This window comes from Cydia pomonella, chromosome 13 (assembly GCF_033807575.1).
Source record: "Cydia pomonella isolate Wapato2018A chromosome 13, ilCydPomo1, whole genome shotgun sequence".
NCBI classification, from domain to species: domain Eukaryota; kingdom Metazoa; phylum Arthropoda; class Insecta; order Lepidoptera; family Tortricidae; genus Cydia; species Cydia pomonella.
The window spans coordinates 18,175,586-18,191,586 of NC_084715.1; the positions used below are offsets into that span (position 1 = coordinate 18,175,586).

A 16,001-nucleotide genomic window follows, 5' to 3' on the forward strand; every position below is an offset into this window, starting at 1 on the left:
AATCATGTAAAGTCTTATAAAAACATGAAACATGTTGTTATTTACAAGCTTTAATAAGGCGGGAACAAGCTTTTATACTCGTGTCTAAAAACCCTCACAACGCTTAGGATTCCACTCTTGCAGCAGTCGCTACGCTCGTGGTTCAATTTTGAAATCGCTTGCTCGGGTATGATATTAGTACGAGATGTTAAAAACTTTGTGTTCTTATAAAACAAATAACTATTTCATTATTTTCCTGCGGTGGCAACATGTTTCCATTTTTATCACTTGGCACTATGCCTGTGACTTTCGCACTTACATACTTGTTAGAACGTGACAGGCATGGTGACAAATGATAAAGAGCCGACCATCTTAATAGCCCTACAGCGGTGGCAGTATGTTTCCATTTTTAGCTCTTGTCACTATGCCCGTCACTTTCGCGCTTACAGTAGGGCTAAGATGGTCAGCTCTTTATCATTTGTCACCATGCCTGTCACGTTCTAACAAGTACGTAAGCGCGAAAGTGACGGGCATAGTGACAAGTGATAAAAATGGAACCATGCTGCCCCCGCTGGATAAAAACCATCGCCGCTCAAAATAACGAAAACCACGAACTCATCAATGTAGTGAGCAGGCATGATCAAGCTCTAGCGATTGCCTTTACCTGACTTACACTCCTAAAGCTACTGGTGCTAGCGCTCCGAGCCTGCAAGAAGAAACATCCGTTCCGATACACTAGCACACACAGCTCGAGTTATACCCCAACCAACGAGGAAATTGTGCTTTTAACTATCGTCTATACAGGGCCTACCGCAAAAACCGAAATTCGCAAATTGCGGGGATCTTTCTTTTACCCCAATGAGGGCGTAATTAGAGTAACAGAGAACAAAAGAATGTCAGGGATGAATGTTGATGGACGGAGAGCAGATGGTAAACGATGGATGGATTGTGTGAAAAAGGATATGAGATAGAAAGGAATGAGTGCTGAGGTGACGAAAGATAGAGGAGAATGGAAGAGAAGAACATGTTGTGCCGACCTCAAATAACGTGGGACAAGGTCAGGAAGAAGAAAAATGCCCGAATTTGGGAACTTTCCCGGTTATAGGGTTATAGCACAGATCTTAGCGAATGCGCCGCGAGTACGCTTTCATATTGGGTTCTGAGGCCCTACTACGAAAAACTAAAATCGATATCTCATCCTCCTCCCTATTGCTCGAATATGCGAAAGCAATAGGTCTGCAATGCGGGTCAATAATTTCTTTGACCGCATTTTTGAAGAAGTATTTCGACATTTTGGTGATATTTTTGGTTGTGTGGTAGATATCTTTGACTTATTCGACACAACCAGAAATATCATCAAACAAAGTGGCTTTCTATGAGAGAAGGGTCCTTATGCCTAATACGCACATCCATTAGTCGGATGGAGATGGAGCGTAAGAACATTTCTCTGATGGAAACCCACATATAAAGGAATATCGTCAAAAATATTTCCCATACAATCCATTACAAAAATTATGCGGTCGAAAAGCCTGTATTGCCTTACCTTTGCGCACTTGGTGAGTGCTCAATGCTCATGCAAGGCTCGCATAAAGCAGGCAATCAAGAAACGTGTACTCGCGACGTAGATGCTACATTTGGATCCATCTTTATGGATCTGTATTCGAACTTTGCAAGATGATCCCATAATGACATCACATTGAAATCATTGGAAGATTTATAAGTAAAGTACTAATAACATTTCTGCAGCTATTTGTAACTGTAAGCAGCAAAATTGATTTCAGTTACACAATAGACCAGAAAATAATTTCTGAATTATTTTTAAACTCACGTTTTACTTGACTATTTAATTCTGCCTAATTTGGTGAAGGGCATATTTGGTGGAAGCTTCTTTCCTCGTTGATTGGACTATGACGACCAATAAGATTGGCATGCTTGATGCTGGCTGGTTGGATGGCGATAGCAAGATCACTAAAGTTTCAGAAATAACTCAACATCTGCATTTATAATCAAAATAATAATTGAAAATTGTTTGTTACTTGTGGCTTTCCATCACAGAAAACATGCTTCAAGTGCAATAAAAACCTTTTTATGCGAAATTCCAGCAGAAATTCTGTAAAATTGTCCTTATTGCAAATGAAGAATAAGGATCCTTCCCTGATGGAAAGCCACATTTGAGTACTGAAGCAATTGCAAATATTCCAGTTCAGTTCAAATGATAATGAAAGTTGTAATTTTATTGAACGATTAACGCAGTCAAAAAAAATCTTATGAAAACCATTACCTTTTTTCTCTAGGTAGGTTTAGTTTTAGTGGTTTTATTTATTAATTAGTCATAATTTCATTTTATTCAATTAATTTAATATAATTACCAAGAACTAAATCATCAGCTCGGAAAATACGAAATAAAAATAGGCTGTGATATTTTATACAAGGACCAATTAGAATTCAAGCGCTCATTTATAAACAAAATTATAATAGAATGCAAGATAATTCCGTATTTCATTACGAGTTTTCTGAAGAAAGCGAGTCAGGAAATTAAGTTATATTAGAGCTGATTCTATGTTGACAATTTGATATGGTTTTGATCTTATTCTGAGAGAGATCTTGAATAAACGCGCGATACGGCGACGACTACATTATTCTTACCATGAGTTTGATACTGACATACAGTGACAGTGTGTAAATCCAATACGGACGATAAATTATTCCAGACATAGAATTAATCCGTGTAATCATTCATTAAGAAGTTTTTTAAGTGGCACTTAATTATGAGATTATGACCCCGTAATTATTTTTTTAAAATTGACCAAGCAGCAATGTACCGAAGACATAACATGACATTGACATTACGAGATACGAGCTGTTAATAGTAACTGCTAACAAGCATTGACAGTTACTTCAAAAAGCTCGTAACTTGTCTGTTCCTTTACATTGTAGGCCGTAATTTATCTCAATATAATTCTTAGGTCCTTAGCTAACCACCGTTTGAATATTCGCCCGTATTGAATTTAGACACTGTATTTGCTAGCAACTGCTACTCACAATGTCTCGTTCTGAATGGTGCAGCTCGATTGAAGGTCGTATCAAAACAAGATGAAATCCGTGACAAATTATTACGTCAGAATCGATCTCCTCATCTTTATAAGGACCTTATCGATCTCCCGACTCTGAATCGACTTCAATTAAGTTGAAAACTTCGGAATTACCTTCTTCTTCAACAATCGTTCCTAATTACGGATCGGAAAATGCAATTGCTTCAATTGCGTCTTCTAACGTTGTGTTCTTGAGAAATTCTCCATTTCTTTTATAAGAAATATTCTTAGACGAGAAATTTGACATATCTTAAAAATTTGCACTTTTTTTATTGTACTTATACAGTCAGCAAAGCTATTATCTTGGCACGTTGGCACCCCTGCATACACATTTTGTATACATAACAGGGATGCCCAGCTAATAGTTTTTCTGATTGTACTTTAAGGTCAATTAGAAAAAGGTTCGATTAATATATTTACAAATTTTTACTTTAAGCTTTGGCAATGCTTTTGGTACTAAACCAAATATCAAGTACCAAATACCAGAGTATAAGGTGATTCTTGTTGACTTCGGCATTTATGTTTTACACGATTTTTTTTTTTGTTTTCGTGATATTCTTACTCAGTATCAGCACTTCACTAAAAAAAATCTCATTGTAATTTTGTAGATTGTCACGTTTAATTTTTATACTTGGTCTGTACATGTGTCACGCTTTTAAAGTCATTATTTTATTTAAAATATTTTAATTGCTTACGAATTGCCATACCAAGATTTTTTTCAAACTCAACAACACATTTGATAGAAATTATTCAGAAAATTGCTCGGATAACTTAAAAAAAAACGGATAATATTTTGACAAACTGCTGATATTTTCAAAGGAAGACCGACTCTAGAACGGTCCAGGCTGAGTCGTTAGACACTTCAGTTTTCTATAGAAAAAATCACGTGTTCATCGATTACCCATCATAGAAAACGAAGTGCCGGACGCTTCCTGAGTGAGTCATCCATTCTAGCGCCATCCAAGTCGCTCGTGTGCATTATGTGCCAGAATAGAAGAAAGGAAGGATAGTACGTGCAGCACATAACCTTGTTGGTCGGTAACACAGAACAGTTAAGTATATGCACAGATATATTTGGAGCCAAGTTTGAAAGCAAGCATTAAAGTAATGTTTCCTTTCCAGCATGTTTATGCTCTTTTTATTTATATTTATGCATTTTATTGGAAGAAGTCCAACTTTTTATAATACTTAGGGGTTTCTTTATTTAGGACGATACGAGTCATTCAGAAGATGCTCATCAGTAAAATAGTAGAAAGCGATTCACTATTGTATGTGTTCAAAATTAGCTCCAAACCATAGAACAAATATTAATAATGCAAGCATTTATTCATCGTGTAAATAGAAATTTGGAAACGGTGTTGTTGTTAATCTCCAAAAATAAGCAAGAGAAGATTGCATCCGATTCAAGTGGCTCTTTACAATCAGCAAAAGTCAAAGACGACAACGACCCGAAAGAATCAGAATCGGAAAAGTTTTAAACACAAATTATAAATGTAAAGAGCACTTAAACTTAACATTGAAAGCACTTGCCAAGACATTCAGCAACATCGATTATTTACATCGAAGAGTTCAAGAGTAAGAGTAGGGATAGCTGTACGTCTATCACCAGCAGCGGTATCATGGTCGCATTTTTATCACCTGTCATGTCATGCGTCACTTTCGCACTTGTTAGAACGTGACAGGCATGGTGACAAATGATAAAAAGCTGACCATATTATCCTTACAGTTTGATACTGCTAAGGCAGTCGTGGTAAGGCTACTGATGTCAGTGTGCATTTGCGTTAAGTTTGTGTGGTCATGTTGTAACGCATGTAATTACTCCTCTTTGGCAGCGTCGGAACCTGTAAATCTGAAAAGGCACTTTAAGATAAAGCACGCATATCTTAAGGTTGTGTTGTTGAACACAGCCAAGTTTCTAATGGCATACAGCCATCTAATCTTCACAATCATCTCCACCGTTGTTTATGTTTCGTACCACACCATTATTTTGATATGATGAAATGACGCCATTAATGTCGCTAAATATAAAATACTGACAGATAGAGGCATTTAGAAACTATTTGACACTAAGGGTAACTTTAAAATCTTAATGGTTTTCCACCATAATAATTATTCTTCGCAATTTGTTGCAAGTATTGAAATTGCCTCAAATTGTATGATTCTCAAAATTGTAAATTATACCATAAGTTTAAATCCCCCAGGCCCCTGTAAGCCTGCCGCCAATAAATCAACTTTTCACATAGAATTTAGACATTAAGTATATATAACAAGCACCTCGTTCAAGATCGAATAACCTAATACCTGAGATCCGATCTGATTCTGGAAAGTGATAGAATATTACGTGGCTATATAATACCTAGGTCATACGTTGACTTTAAGTGACAGGTGGAGCGGAAATACAAAATATTACAATTCTTCAGTAATATCACCGTTTCTCTTAAAAGTTATATTATAGTTGAGGTAAAAAACATGGTATACACATCACTTTCTCTAATCAAATTGAGCCTCCGTCATGGAGACCCCCGTCACAATCCCACCCCTCACCATTATAACCTCCAATCTCAAAATCGTAGAAAACCGCTTTCAATATTCCCCGAAACCATTATCCGCACTTCGTTTTATTCATATTTTATGTGGGTCGCCTGTTACAAGGTCATTACTGTCCCTTTTTGTTACGGCGATGTATGCCGGAAATCGCTCTGTATACGAATAATTTCCGGGACACGCCAAGCGAGGCTACAAGTCGATACGAGGGATCGTAAATTCCTGTTAGTATGCTCATTGAAGAGCTATCAAGATATTTTGGCAATATTTACCTTATAAATAACCAATCAGGTAGTAAGCCAAATATCTTTTGGATTGGGATCGACTTGTGCAAGCAACGGACGAAATAGAAAAATATGCTCTTTAATGTGCATTGCGTTAGCTGCAACAGCGGAGTAATTAAGAAAATTGCATCAAATAAACTAAACTCGAATCAATTCACACTTTAGCAACGTGTTTGTACTCCTAACCCGTTCAATAAAAGTATCTATTATATTCTATTTTTATCTCCATTTTAATTTATTTCACACCTTTGTAATTTAATACCACTTAATTAAGTGCCTATCTGCATGAGACCTAAGTATTACAATACTGATTAGCACACGTAAGGTAAAACTGTTAGTGCTAATTGTAAAGCTAAAAATAAAATAAAAAATAATTGTAAAAATAAGAACATACATACCAATGAAGAATTGACTGTGAAAATCAAAAAACCAGTCGCAAAAAGGCCAATATATTCAAAACCATCCCAAACACTTATATACAATCCCTATAAACATTTCAATAGCGCGATGCAGAAATCGCCGCTGCTGGTACAACGCCATATCGCGTGATATTTGGTAAACATGTTTGTATAAAAATACTTTACGGACGCGAACACTGTTACTTCAGTAGAATGTTTTTATTAATTGAGTATCTGCAGAAGATATATGCAAAAAAAAAAAAAAAACAATTACCCCGCATTTAAAGCTATCCCATCGCCCCTTACTAGTGACTTTATAACGTATAAGGTCACGTATAATATCACTAAACAATTTAAAATATTAGAGGTGGTTTCGATCATTCTGATTACGTCATTTGCATTATTTATAATGCTATTCTTAGAAGTATTTTTATTTAGTTAGAGATGTTAATGTTACCAACTTAATTAAGCAATATTGTTAAAAGTAATTCTGTTTCTTTGAAATTTCGCTTTGAAATCCGAAGATATATCTCACGCAATATATGGAAACTTCAAATGCCATTATACCTATAGAAAATTAAAAGACGTTATACAAGTTCAAATCTCTCTCGTGTACCATGCCATAATATTAACTGACCAATTTTAAGTCTTATTGCAAAGATTTCTGGTTCCTTCACCAATGGTAATATTTGTCCGAGCAGGAAAATGCCCGAGCCCGGAAAACACTCGACTTGTGAAGTGGATATTCGGACGATAACCCCGTTGATTCCCGGGATTACATACCCTGAGTTATATAAGTTATACATTGCGTTTATCCGATTGGGCTAGTGTGTACAAATCAGTAAGTACATATATAAGAGCTTGATTTGTTGTTAGGAACCACAATGCAAATTTTCATAAATAATTAAAAAACCGTAAACAATTAGGTATATTTGCATGAAAATTTACTTTATTTTGCACTGAAATATGATCGTGTCATTCACGATGACGCTTGCCTGGCCTCTTATTATCATGTTATTAAAGGTTAGATTTGACAAATCTGCGCGTCATCGTGGATGACACGAACTATAACTTAATAACACCACTAATGTAAATCAAAATTAGAAAATCTGTCATCACCCAGAGTTCATTACTTAGCACTATTTTTTTGCGTTTGAGCAAGAATATTTAGAGATTTAGTGTACACAAAAACTCTAAACTGTAGAGAAAAGAAATCGCGTTTACATGACATAAAGTTCCGCATAAAATCCCGTTTTAATTTTTATAAATATTTAAAATGGAAATCGTTACTGTGAGAGAATTGAAGCAAGCAAAACCCATTACAATACTGAAAATCCAATATACTTCTGATACTATCATAGAACTTCACGACATCAACGTAATCGAGATTGCTTTTCTTTTCTCGAGTCTACCGCAGTCCCATAGGACGGTAAATTTTACCAATTTATTTCAAATTGGCATGCTGTCACCGTTGAAATAAACATTGGAATTGCACCGTATTTATTTACAATAATATAACGGTTTTTACTATCTTACTTTTTAACTTATCTTTTGTTTTAACTCAACTATTAGTTTTCATTTTATTGGCTTGTCATTTAGCCTTGCTATGTGTAACCTTTGCCAGTAGTTAAATTTCATATGGTCAAATTTTAATTATTTGATAACAATAGGCTTGCTCAAATCACTTAAACAAATTCCTATAGATACGTAAGCTATAGTCTTTATCATCCTGTAGGTACTTAACATAAACGAAATTGTATATATAGGTTATACGCATTTCCTCAAAAAAACACAAACTTTTTCGAAATTAAGAATCAGTTACTACTTATCCAAAAAGCGGCCAAGTGCGAGTCGGCCTCGCCCATGAAGGGTTCCGCACATTTATGACGTATTAAAAAAAAACTACTTACTAGATCTCGTTCAAACCAATTTTCGGTGGAAGTTTGCATGGTAATGTATATCATATATTTTTTTTAGATTTTTCATTCTGTTATTTTAGAAGTTACTGGGGGGGGGGGGGGGGGACACATTTTTTCACTTTGGAAGTGTCTCTCGCGCAAACTATTCAGTTTAGAAAAAAATGATATAAGAAAACTCAATATCATTTTTGAAGACCTATCCATGGATATCCCACACGTATGGGTTTGATGAAAAAAAAATATTTTTTTTTTAATTTTTATGACGTATTAAAAAAAAAACTACTTACTAGATCTCGTTCAAACCAATTTTCGGTGGTAGTTTGCAAGGCAATGTATATCATATATTTTTTTTACATTTTTCATTCTGTTATTTAAGAAGTTACGGGGGGGACGACACATTTTACCACTTTGGAAGTGTCTCTCGCGCAAACTATTCAGTTTAGAAAAAAATGATATTAGAAACCTCAATATCATTTTTAAAGACCTATCCATAGATACCCCACATGGGTATGGGTTTGATGAAAAAAGATTTTATGAGTTTCAGTTCTAAGTATGGGGAACCCCCAAAATTTATTGCTTTTTTTTCTATTTTTTTGTAAAAATCCTAACGCGGTTCATAGAATACATCTACTTACCAAGTTTGAACAGTATAGCTCTTATAGTTTCGGAAAAAAGTGGCGGTGACATAATCGTACAGACAGACGGACATGACGAATCACATAAGCAACATCGGAGGAGCCACTTATGCCTTGCCAACCTTTGAGAACCCTAAATAACTGCTTCTTGAAGAACCCCATGTCATAGCGCAAGGGAAACTGCCAATGTATCAAGATATCTTATGTTACGTACGTAATTAAGTATCCAATATAAGCCTATACATTTAAGTACAGTAATTGAATAGAATGAAAGCATCGAAATTAAACTTAGGAAGGCTACACGCGGCGGAAGTTGCGACGAACATAAATCAGTTGTTCGCGAGGTTGGGCGCAACTTACAGCGAAGGTTTAGCTAAACATACTCAAAAAAATTAAAATTTGTTGTGGTGTTTAATTTTTTTTTATATACTTAATCAGTTTTTTTTTTTCATTCATACTGAAGTACATTTGATAATCTGTAGTATCAAATATTTGCAATATTTACCAATGCAACGAATAATACCTACATTGTGTAATTTTTTCGCTAGTGATTAATATACTTGTACGTGTATCTATTACTTATAAAGTCTTTTTTTAATTAATTTAAATTATTTTGTATATATATCCCCGGTGTACTCGTACACATTGGAGTAAAATGAAAAGTAGTAGGTATTTTGCTCGATTAAAGAAAATTAGCATCTCTTTGCTTAACATTTTTGCCTCTTTTATTTAAGTTTCTGTTTTTCTGTTAGATAATTATTATTTATTTGATTTAAAAGTGATTAATTTCAAGTGTTTTTAAGAATGAACTTTTTAAAAACTCTGTAAAGATCCTGGGGGCCTAGCCAAGATAGCATTTGTACATCAACAAACTCCAAACTTAAAACTTTCGCTCGCGGATACATATATCATTCATTTCGCAGCTTCGCTCAGTGGATCTGTAGACTATATTGTTCACAATTCACAAATAAGTAGAGAGCGTGGCGAATCACGTGATACGATCCCGCCGTACTATCCCGACACCCTCCGAATACATCCGATCAGTCGTTTCGCATATTCACATCTTCGCACTCGTTTGGCTCGGTCGGCTCATTCGAATCATGAGTGAGAATGACACACTGAGATAGATGAGTTACTGAGCGAGTTAAATCTTCAAAGAGTTAAAGAGTAAGAGATGTAATTCATTGAAATTACTCATTCGTGAATGACACATTTCTACATCAAACGAGATAAAAATGTATCGGGATGACATGATCGGTTGCGAAAAGTCATGTGACTGTTTCCAAATATTATTTAAGTTTCAATTATAGTTTACTATCAACGATTGCCATCTTTTATCGATTATCGATTGCTGTGATCTTGGCTAGGCCCCCTGGAATCCTTTCCCGCTTCCAAAGTCAACCCAACCTTATCTCGACAGTCTCCGGAGACGTTCGGCGATCGCCGCCTGGATGTTGATTGTTCCATTCCTCCGACGGAGACAGATATACGAGCACACAATGTTTGCCTTTCGACGCTTTCGAATATAATCTCTTTATTGATTTCACGCGAAATTGGTATCGTAAATGTTCGTTGGAGTTTAGCGACAATGCGTACCTAACATCAATCTAAGTAGTTGTATCGTTCATTCAGAACCGGTCAATAAAAGTAATCTTTATCCGGGTAGGTCGTGAACGTCAGTCAAATGTGCATTAAGATAATTGCCTGCCAGTCAAACCAGTTTCATTTTCGAATTGTTAAAACAGTTATTAGGCACTATGGATTTATAAAATATGAAAACAGAACAAATAACGCCACGGTCAAATTGCTTAGGTACTTTTTTAGTTCTATCTAATTTATTAAATAAAAATAGTGTCCAACTGCTACCGTTTTTCTAGTGCTTTTCGTGCGAGGCGTGAAATAATTTATTTTAAATACAGTAAATATCGCATTATACCGACTCATTACAATGTGCGTGTAAAGAGTCAATATCAGAATCAGATCATTGGGCACATTTTTTACGAATGATTCGACAGTTTGATGATAGTTCTGGTTTTAAAAAGAGGTACTATCAAACAGCGATAAATATCACCTAAGTGTTAAGACAATTTGTCAAAATGAAGAAACTATTTATGTCCAAAGAAATTAGGCGTTCGAAACACCCGTGATACTGACCCTAAACCGTACTCAACACGAGGTCAAAGTTCAATAAAACTATAGCTACATCTAACTCTTTTACAACAGTTCTTTCACCAACTCAAACAAAATTGAATCTGTAATATTTGCCGGCGGTTACCCGGGCCTGGACATGTGACCCGGTTCCGCAACCTAGTTGCTGAGTTCGTACTGTTCGCTGTGTATGGTCGGAGGTTTGATTAGCGATACTCTTTCAAATGGTTAGGTGAGGATTTGTGAGCGCTTGCAAAAAAATTCTAACCATCGAACAAAATTTCACAAGATTCGGCTAAAGAGCTGTGAACTGTGAACAGCCGACAGCCAGAAATATAAAAGCATTTTTTCTATGTCCAATCACGGCCCGATTCGAAGAATGATTAAGACACGTTTAAGATCCTGGAAGGGGCCGACTGATTACCAGTTCGCCGGACGATATCGGCCGGTCAGTTATTCGCAAAAGCTGACAATCCCGAATAACTGACAGGCCGATATCATCCGGCGAACTGGTAAACAGTGGGCTTCTTTAGACTTTCAGCTATTTTGCTTAGTTGCTTCATACATTAATAATCAATCAATTTTAATAAATAAAGAAAAAAGTATTCTCATAACGAGTTGTTTAATAAACTATGTCCAGCATTATTATTAGTTCATCCATTTACGTCACACTAAAGTATTTCTCGGAAAGTGAGGAAATCCTGGCGGTAAACAAAGTGTACACGCTGACCGGAAGTGGGCACGTCGGAAATTGGTCCGGCGTGTAACAAGAGCGACTTTACAGATGTTGCGAAACGATGCTTTCGGAGTTATTGAACGAGCGTTAGCATACGTCTACGTTTCAGCTGAGGCTAAAATGCTTTCGTATATCTGGATGTTTTCCTCTACAGGTCGCAATTATCAACCGATTCTTATGAAATTTTATGAGCAGTTTCAATTATTAAAATATAAATCTTTTCTCAATTCAGTTCTGGGATTATGTTCAAAATAGTGGAGCCGTACATTTATTCCGCTTAAAGCTATCCGCGCGAGTTCTACAGCTCACGGCCTGATTCGAACATCCATATCGAATACACCTACACCTATTTGACGTATCTTGAGGGTCGAATAATCCCGACACCGAGCCACTAGTATACCATCACCAAGAATGTACGATAATTAATTAAAAATGAGTTTTCAGGTAAATATCAGTTTTGATAAAACTAGTATTGCCGCTTTAAGCTACTTTTTTAAACAGCTATCTAAAAAACATACAAACACATATATTGCAATACATACACATACATATACATATATTGCATTGTAGTATCTATATCTAGGTTATATACTAGCCACCTTTGGTCCACAGCAGCAGTGGTAGAGCATGGAAATAGATGGAAAACAAGCTGTGAACTATTGGAATAGAACAGTCAAATACTGGTGCGTTTAGCATATCTATTGATCACAAATATCCTGTGAGTGAACATTGAACAAGTGTAGTCCCACATCGTAATTCAGACGTGGATTCTAACAAGTTATTTGGGTTAATCTATTATGAATATGCATGAGTGCGATGGGTGTAATGACGGCGCTTAAGGGATCCGCTGAAGTATATGTTATGAGTGTACGTTCTAGCCTCGCCAAAGTACTATGTGAGTTGCTTTATAGACATAACTACTGACAGACATTAAAGTTTTAAAGAAAACTCGCCATTTTTATCTGTTGATAAAAATTCGTTATAATGTTATCAAGATGTAAAAAGAAATAACGTGCCGTGTGCAAAAAACGCATAATTTTTAGTCAAGTACTTAAGAATACTAATCACAAACAAAAATCTTAAAGCTATTGTAACATTATAAGCTATCTATTGTATCAACAAAGAATTTTTTTTTTAAGATTTAAAATAATAAAATAAGTGAACTGACAAGATTAAGTACATGAATCATGATCAACTAATTAACATTTTTGTCGACTCAAAACTACGACTGCCGCTTATTTCTGCTGACCCTTAATTTTAACTAGGTATTTTTTACAAAGAGTCAAATAATTTAATAGTATGCTTACCTATAGGTCGTCCACGTCTGTCTATCCTGTATACATCGCGCAGTTAAGGGAATCTAAAGATTTAATCTACACCCTTACCGATGGGATACATTTTTCAGCCCCTGAGACTCAAAAAAGAAAAACGTATTTTTCAGAGAAATGACTTTTTTCTAAAATCTGTTTGACCCAAAAACACAAGAGAGCCAACATCATCACACGCTGTCGTGGCATCACTGGCTGGCTTTATAACTAACATTATGCTGAGTTGGGTCCATTTCGTAATGCACAATTTTATTAATGATTTCTTCTTTTCTTGCTGTTGTTGTCTGTACATGTTCGTACATTATCTATCTTATCTTAACATAAACCAATCATTAATCAACCTGTTCAACCAATCACGCGTTCTAAACAAACACATACTGTAAGCAAATTAAATGGGAAACTAGGCGCGCTCATTAAATCGCGGAACTCGTTAAAGTTTGTAATGATTTCCAGCGGGCGATGGAACGTGGGGCGCGCGTTACACCGAATTTCGTCGTTTTCAGCATTGATATATTCAACTCGCCATTTGTAAAGTTTATTACATTGACATACAGTATATTTACAGTACAGTGGTAAAGGCCTGCAATTTATATCTATAAAGTCTCCTCGTGAAGCAAAGTTTGTAATTCAGAACTGGTTGAAAGGTCTTAGCTACAGTCAAACCGTGCTGCTGCTGAAGGTCCTGACCTAATCGCTTACAAGCTAACAATCTCTGTAGCCTTCCATACGCGACTCTATGCCCACACACACACACAAACCAACTTTTTTTGTGCATTCTCTCATTATTCGACTACTTGTTACACATACTTTTCTCTTACTTATGTTACCCAGTTCTTAATTAACCTTATCTTTGGCCGTATTTTACCGGAGTATCTAGCTTCTTTATGTAACTACTTTTTTCAAACTGAATTAGGCTGCCACGTGACAGGCATAGCATAGTGTGGGGCCGCAGGATATCTTTTAAATGTTAATAAGGTTTATTTCTTTTAAATAAACAATCCTTATTCTTAGTCTTACCTACATGTATTTTAGTGACCGATATTGATATGATTCCAATATGATTCCGATATCGGTTTGAAGTCAGTTGCGCGTTCTAATTGGCCTTACTGTTTATTTTGTCCCCTGGCTGACGAGACACAATAACAATATATAGTTCTAATTATCAGTTAAAGTCGCAAGTTTAAATTTCAATTTAGCTCGAGGGAGGATCAAGGCGCTCTAATGCACTTGTAATGTTCGTAGTTTGCATGCTAAACAAGTTTGTAATGTAAATTTTGTAAACGGGTATGTAAAACTTTGTAAGATATGCAAATTGTAGTAACGCGCTCGACAATTGTAATGTTTGAGTGCAATTTAAACTGTTTAACTGCTAAACGATGGAAACAAGTTCAAGAAATATATATTTTTCATTTCACTTAGGGGACGGCATACTTTTAGGAAAAAGAGTCAAACAGCAAAAACCTAGGTAGCACTTATAGAAATCTTTATATTTTTCTAACAAGCGAAGTTAATACAATTATCTAACGGGAACCTCAGAAAACATGATAAAAACCTAGAATACACCGCAAATTTTTAGATAGTTTTGTTAAATAAATGTATTTTCTATCTTCCTTTACATTTATAATATCAAAGAAAATTTGAAATAGAGGTGGATTGTCAAAGATAATTTTGTAGCCACCATTTACGGCCATCTTTCGACACATACTAATTAAAACTTTTAGAACGCCATTTGACTTTGATCCTTATTCTTTCACTGATATGAATAAAATTTGTTTATTATCAAAAAGTGGCGCCATCTACTAGATCATAGGCCAAAGGTTATGGCGCCATCGCTCGAAACGATGCCGAATTTTTGCTCGATATTGATAACGGCAACATGTAGACGCTTGAAATAATTAGTTAAAAAAATATTTAAATTAAAATAAAACAAATATTTAAGGAGGGCTTCCATACAACAAAGGTGTTTTTTCATAAATAATGGTACGGAACCCTTCGTACGCGAGTCCGGCTCGCACTTGGCCGGTTTTTTTAAAACGTTATAGTGTGACAGAAAGCCTTTTCATCCGTCCGCGGCATAATGAGCGATTTCCGAACGAGCCCAACTAATGAACACGCACATTTCGGCCTTTAATTACATTCGCCCCACGCGTTGGATTGGTCTACGTAAATGTTATTAAATTCATACATAGTTCAATAAGCGGCCCACGTGTTGGATTAGGTATCAAAATAATATTAATTTCATACATAGTTGAAATATGGCGCAAACAAGTCGGTTTTAGGCGGAGGCGGCAAAAGGTGAAAATATTGGCATGATATACATTGAAAATTTCAAAGTAACAGTGATAACGTACTATCCAATAATATAATGGCAAATACTTTCGACTGTAACAACAGTAAGTAAGATGCCTTGGGAAGCGTTGCAGAAGCGTAGGTAAGTATTGATAAAGTAAGTGCTTCTGGTTTTATATAGATATTGCCATTTTCAAAATTACCCTGCTCTCGAAATTGCCACAATACAACCTCAACAACTTTACTGCACATGATGTTACATATTTTAAGTATAATTTACCTACTTTAAAAACATTTAGCGATATTATAAAATATACTCGTATGGCCGGTTCTGGTCAGTTAAGTAACTGTACACTATTTAGAAAAAATAAAAAATACCTATTGGTATCAAATATACACACCTATTGATATCAAATATAACTGGCAAAAGTCACACATTTATAAAATATTAATTAATGTTTCTTATTATGTTTAATTAAGGTAACATACAATCTAGAGCAATAAAAGCAGGTCAGGTTATATATAAGAAACCCATAGAAATAGACCCGTGTTATTGCAATTTTGTATTACTTGCGCCATCCCACTAACCCGGGGTTAACCATACCATGGTTACTTGTACAATTAACACTGGGTAACGGTAACGGTTTAA

General features: G+C 35.6%; 1 protein-coding gene across 5 annotated transcripts in view; it reads right to left on the bottom strand.

The window, feature by feature from the left end:
* LOC133524477 (calmodulin-A-like) overlaps nucleotides 1–16,001 on the bottom strand; it is a 356,565-nt gene that overhangs the window by 138,565 nt on the left and 201,999 nt on the right. For 3 of the 5 annotated variants that reach the window (XM_061860517.1, XM_061860513.1, XM_061860515.1), the window contains one exon: nucleotides 644–685. The exons of the other annotated variants lie outside the window; for them this stretch is intronic. In XM_061860517.1, the coding sequence (XP_061716501.1) occupies nucleotides 644–685 (42 nt within the window). The remainder of the gene's footprint in view (nucleotides 1–643; nucleotides 686–16,001) is intronic. 5 annotated transcript variants of the gene reach the window in all.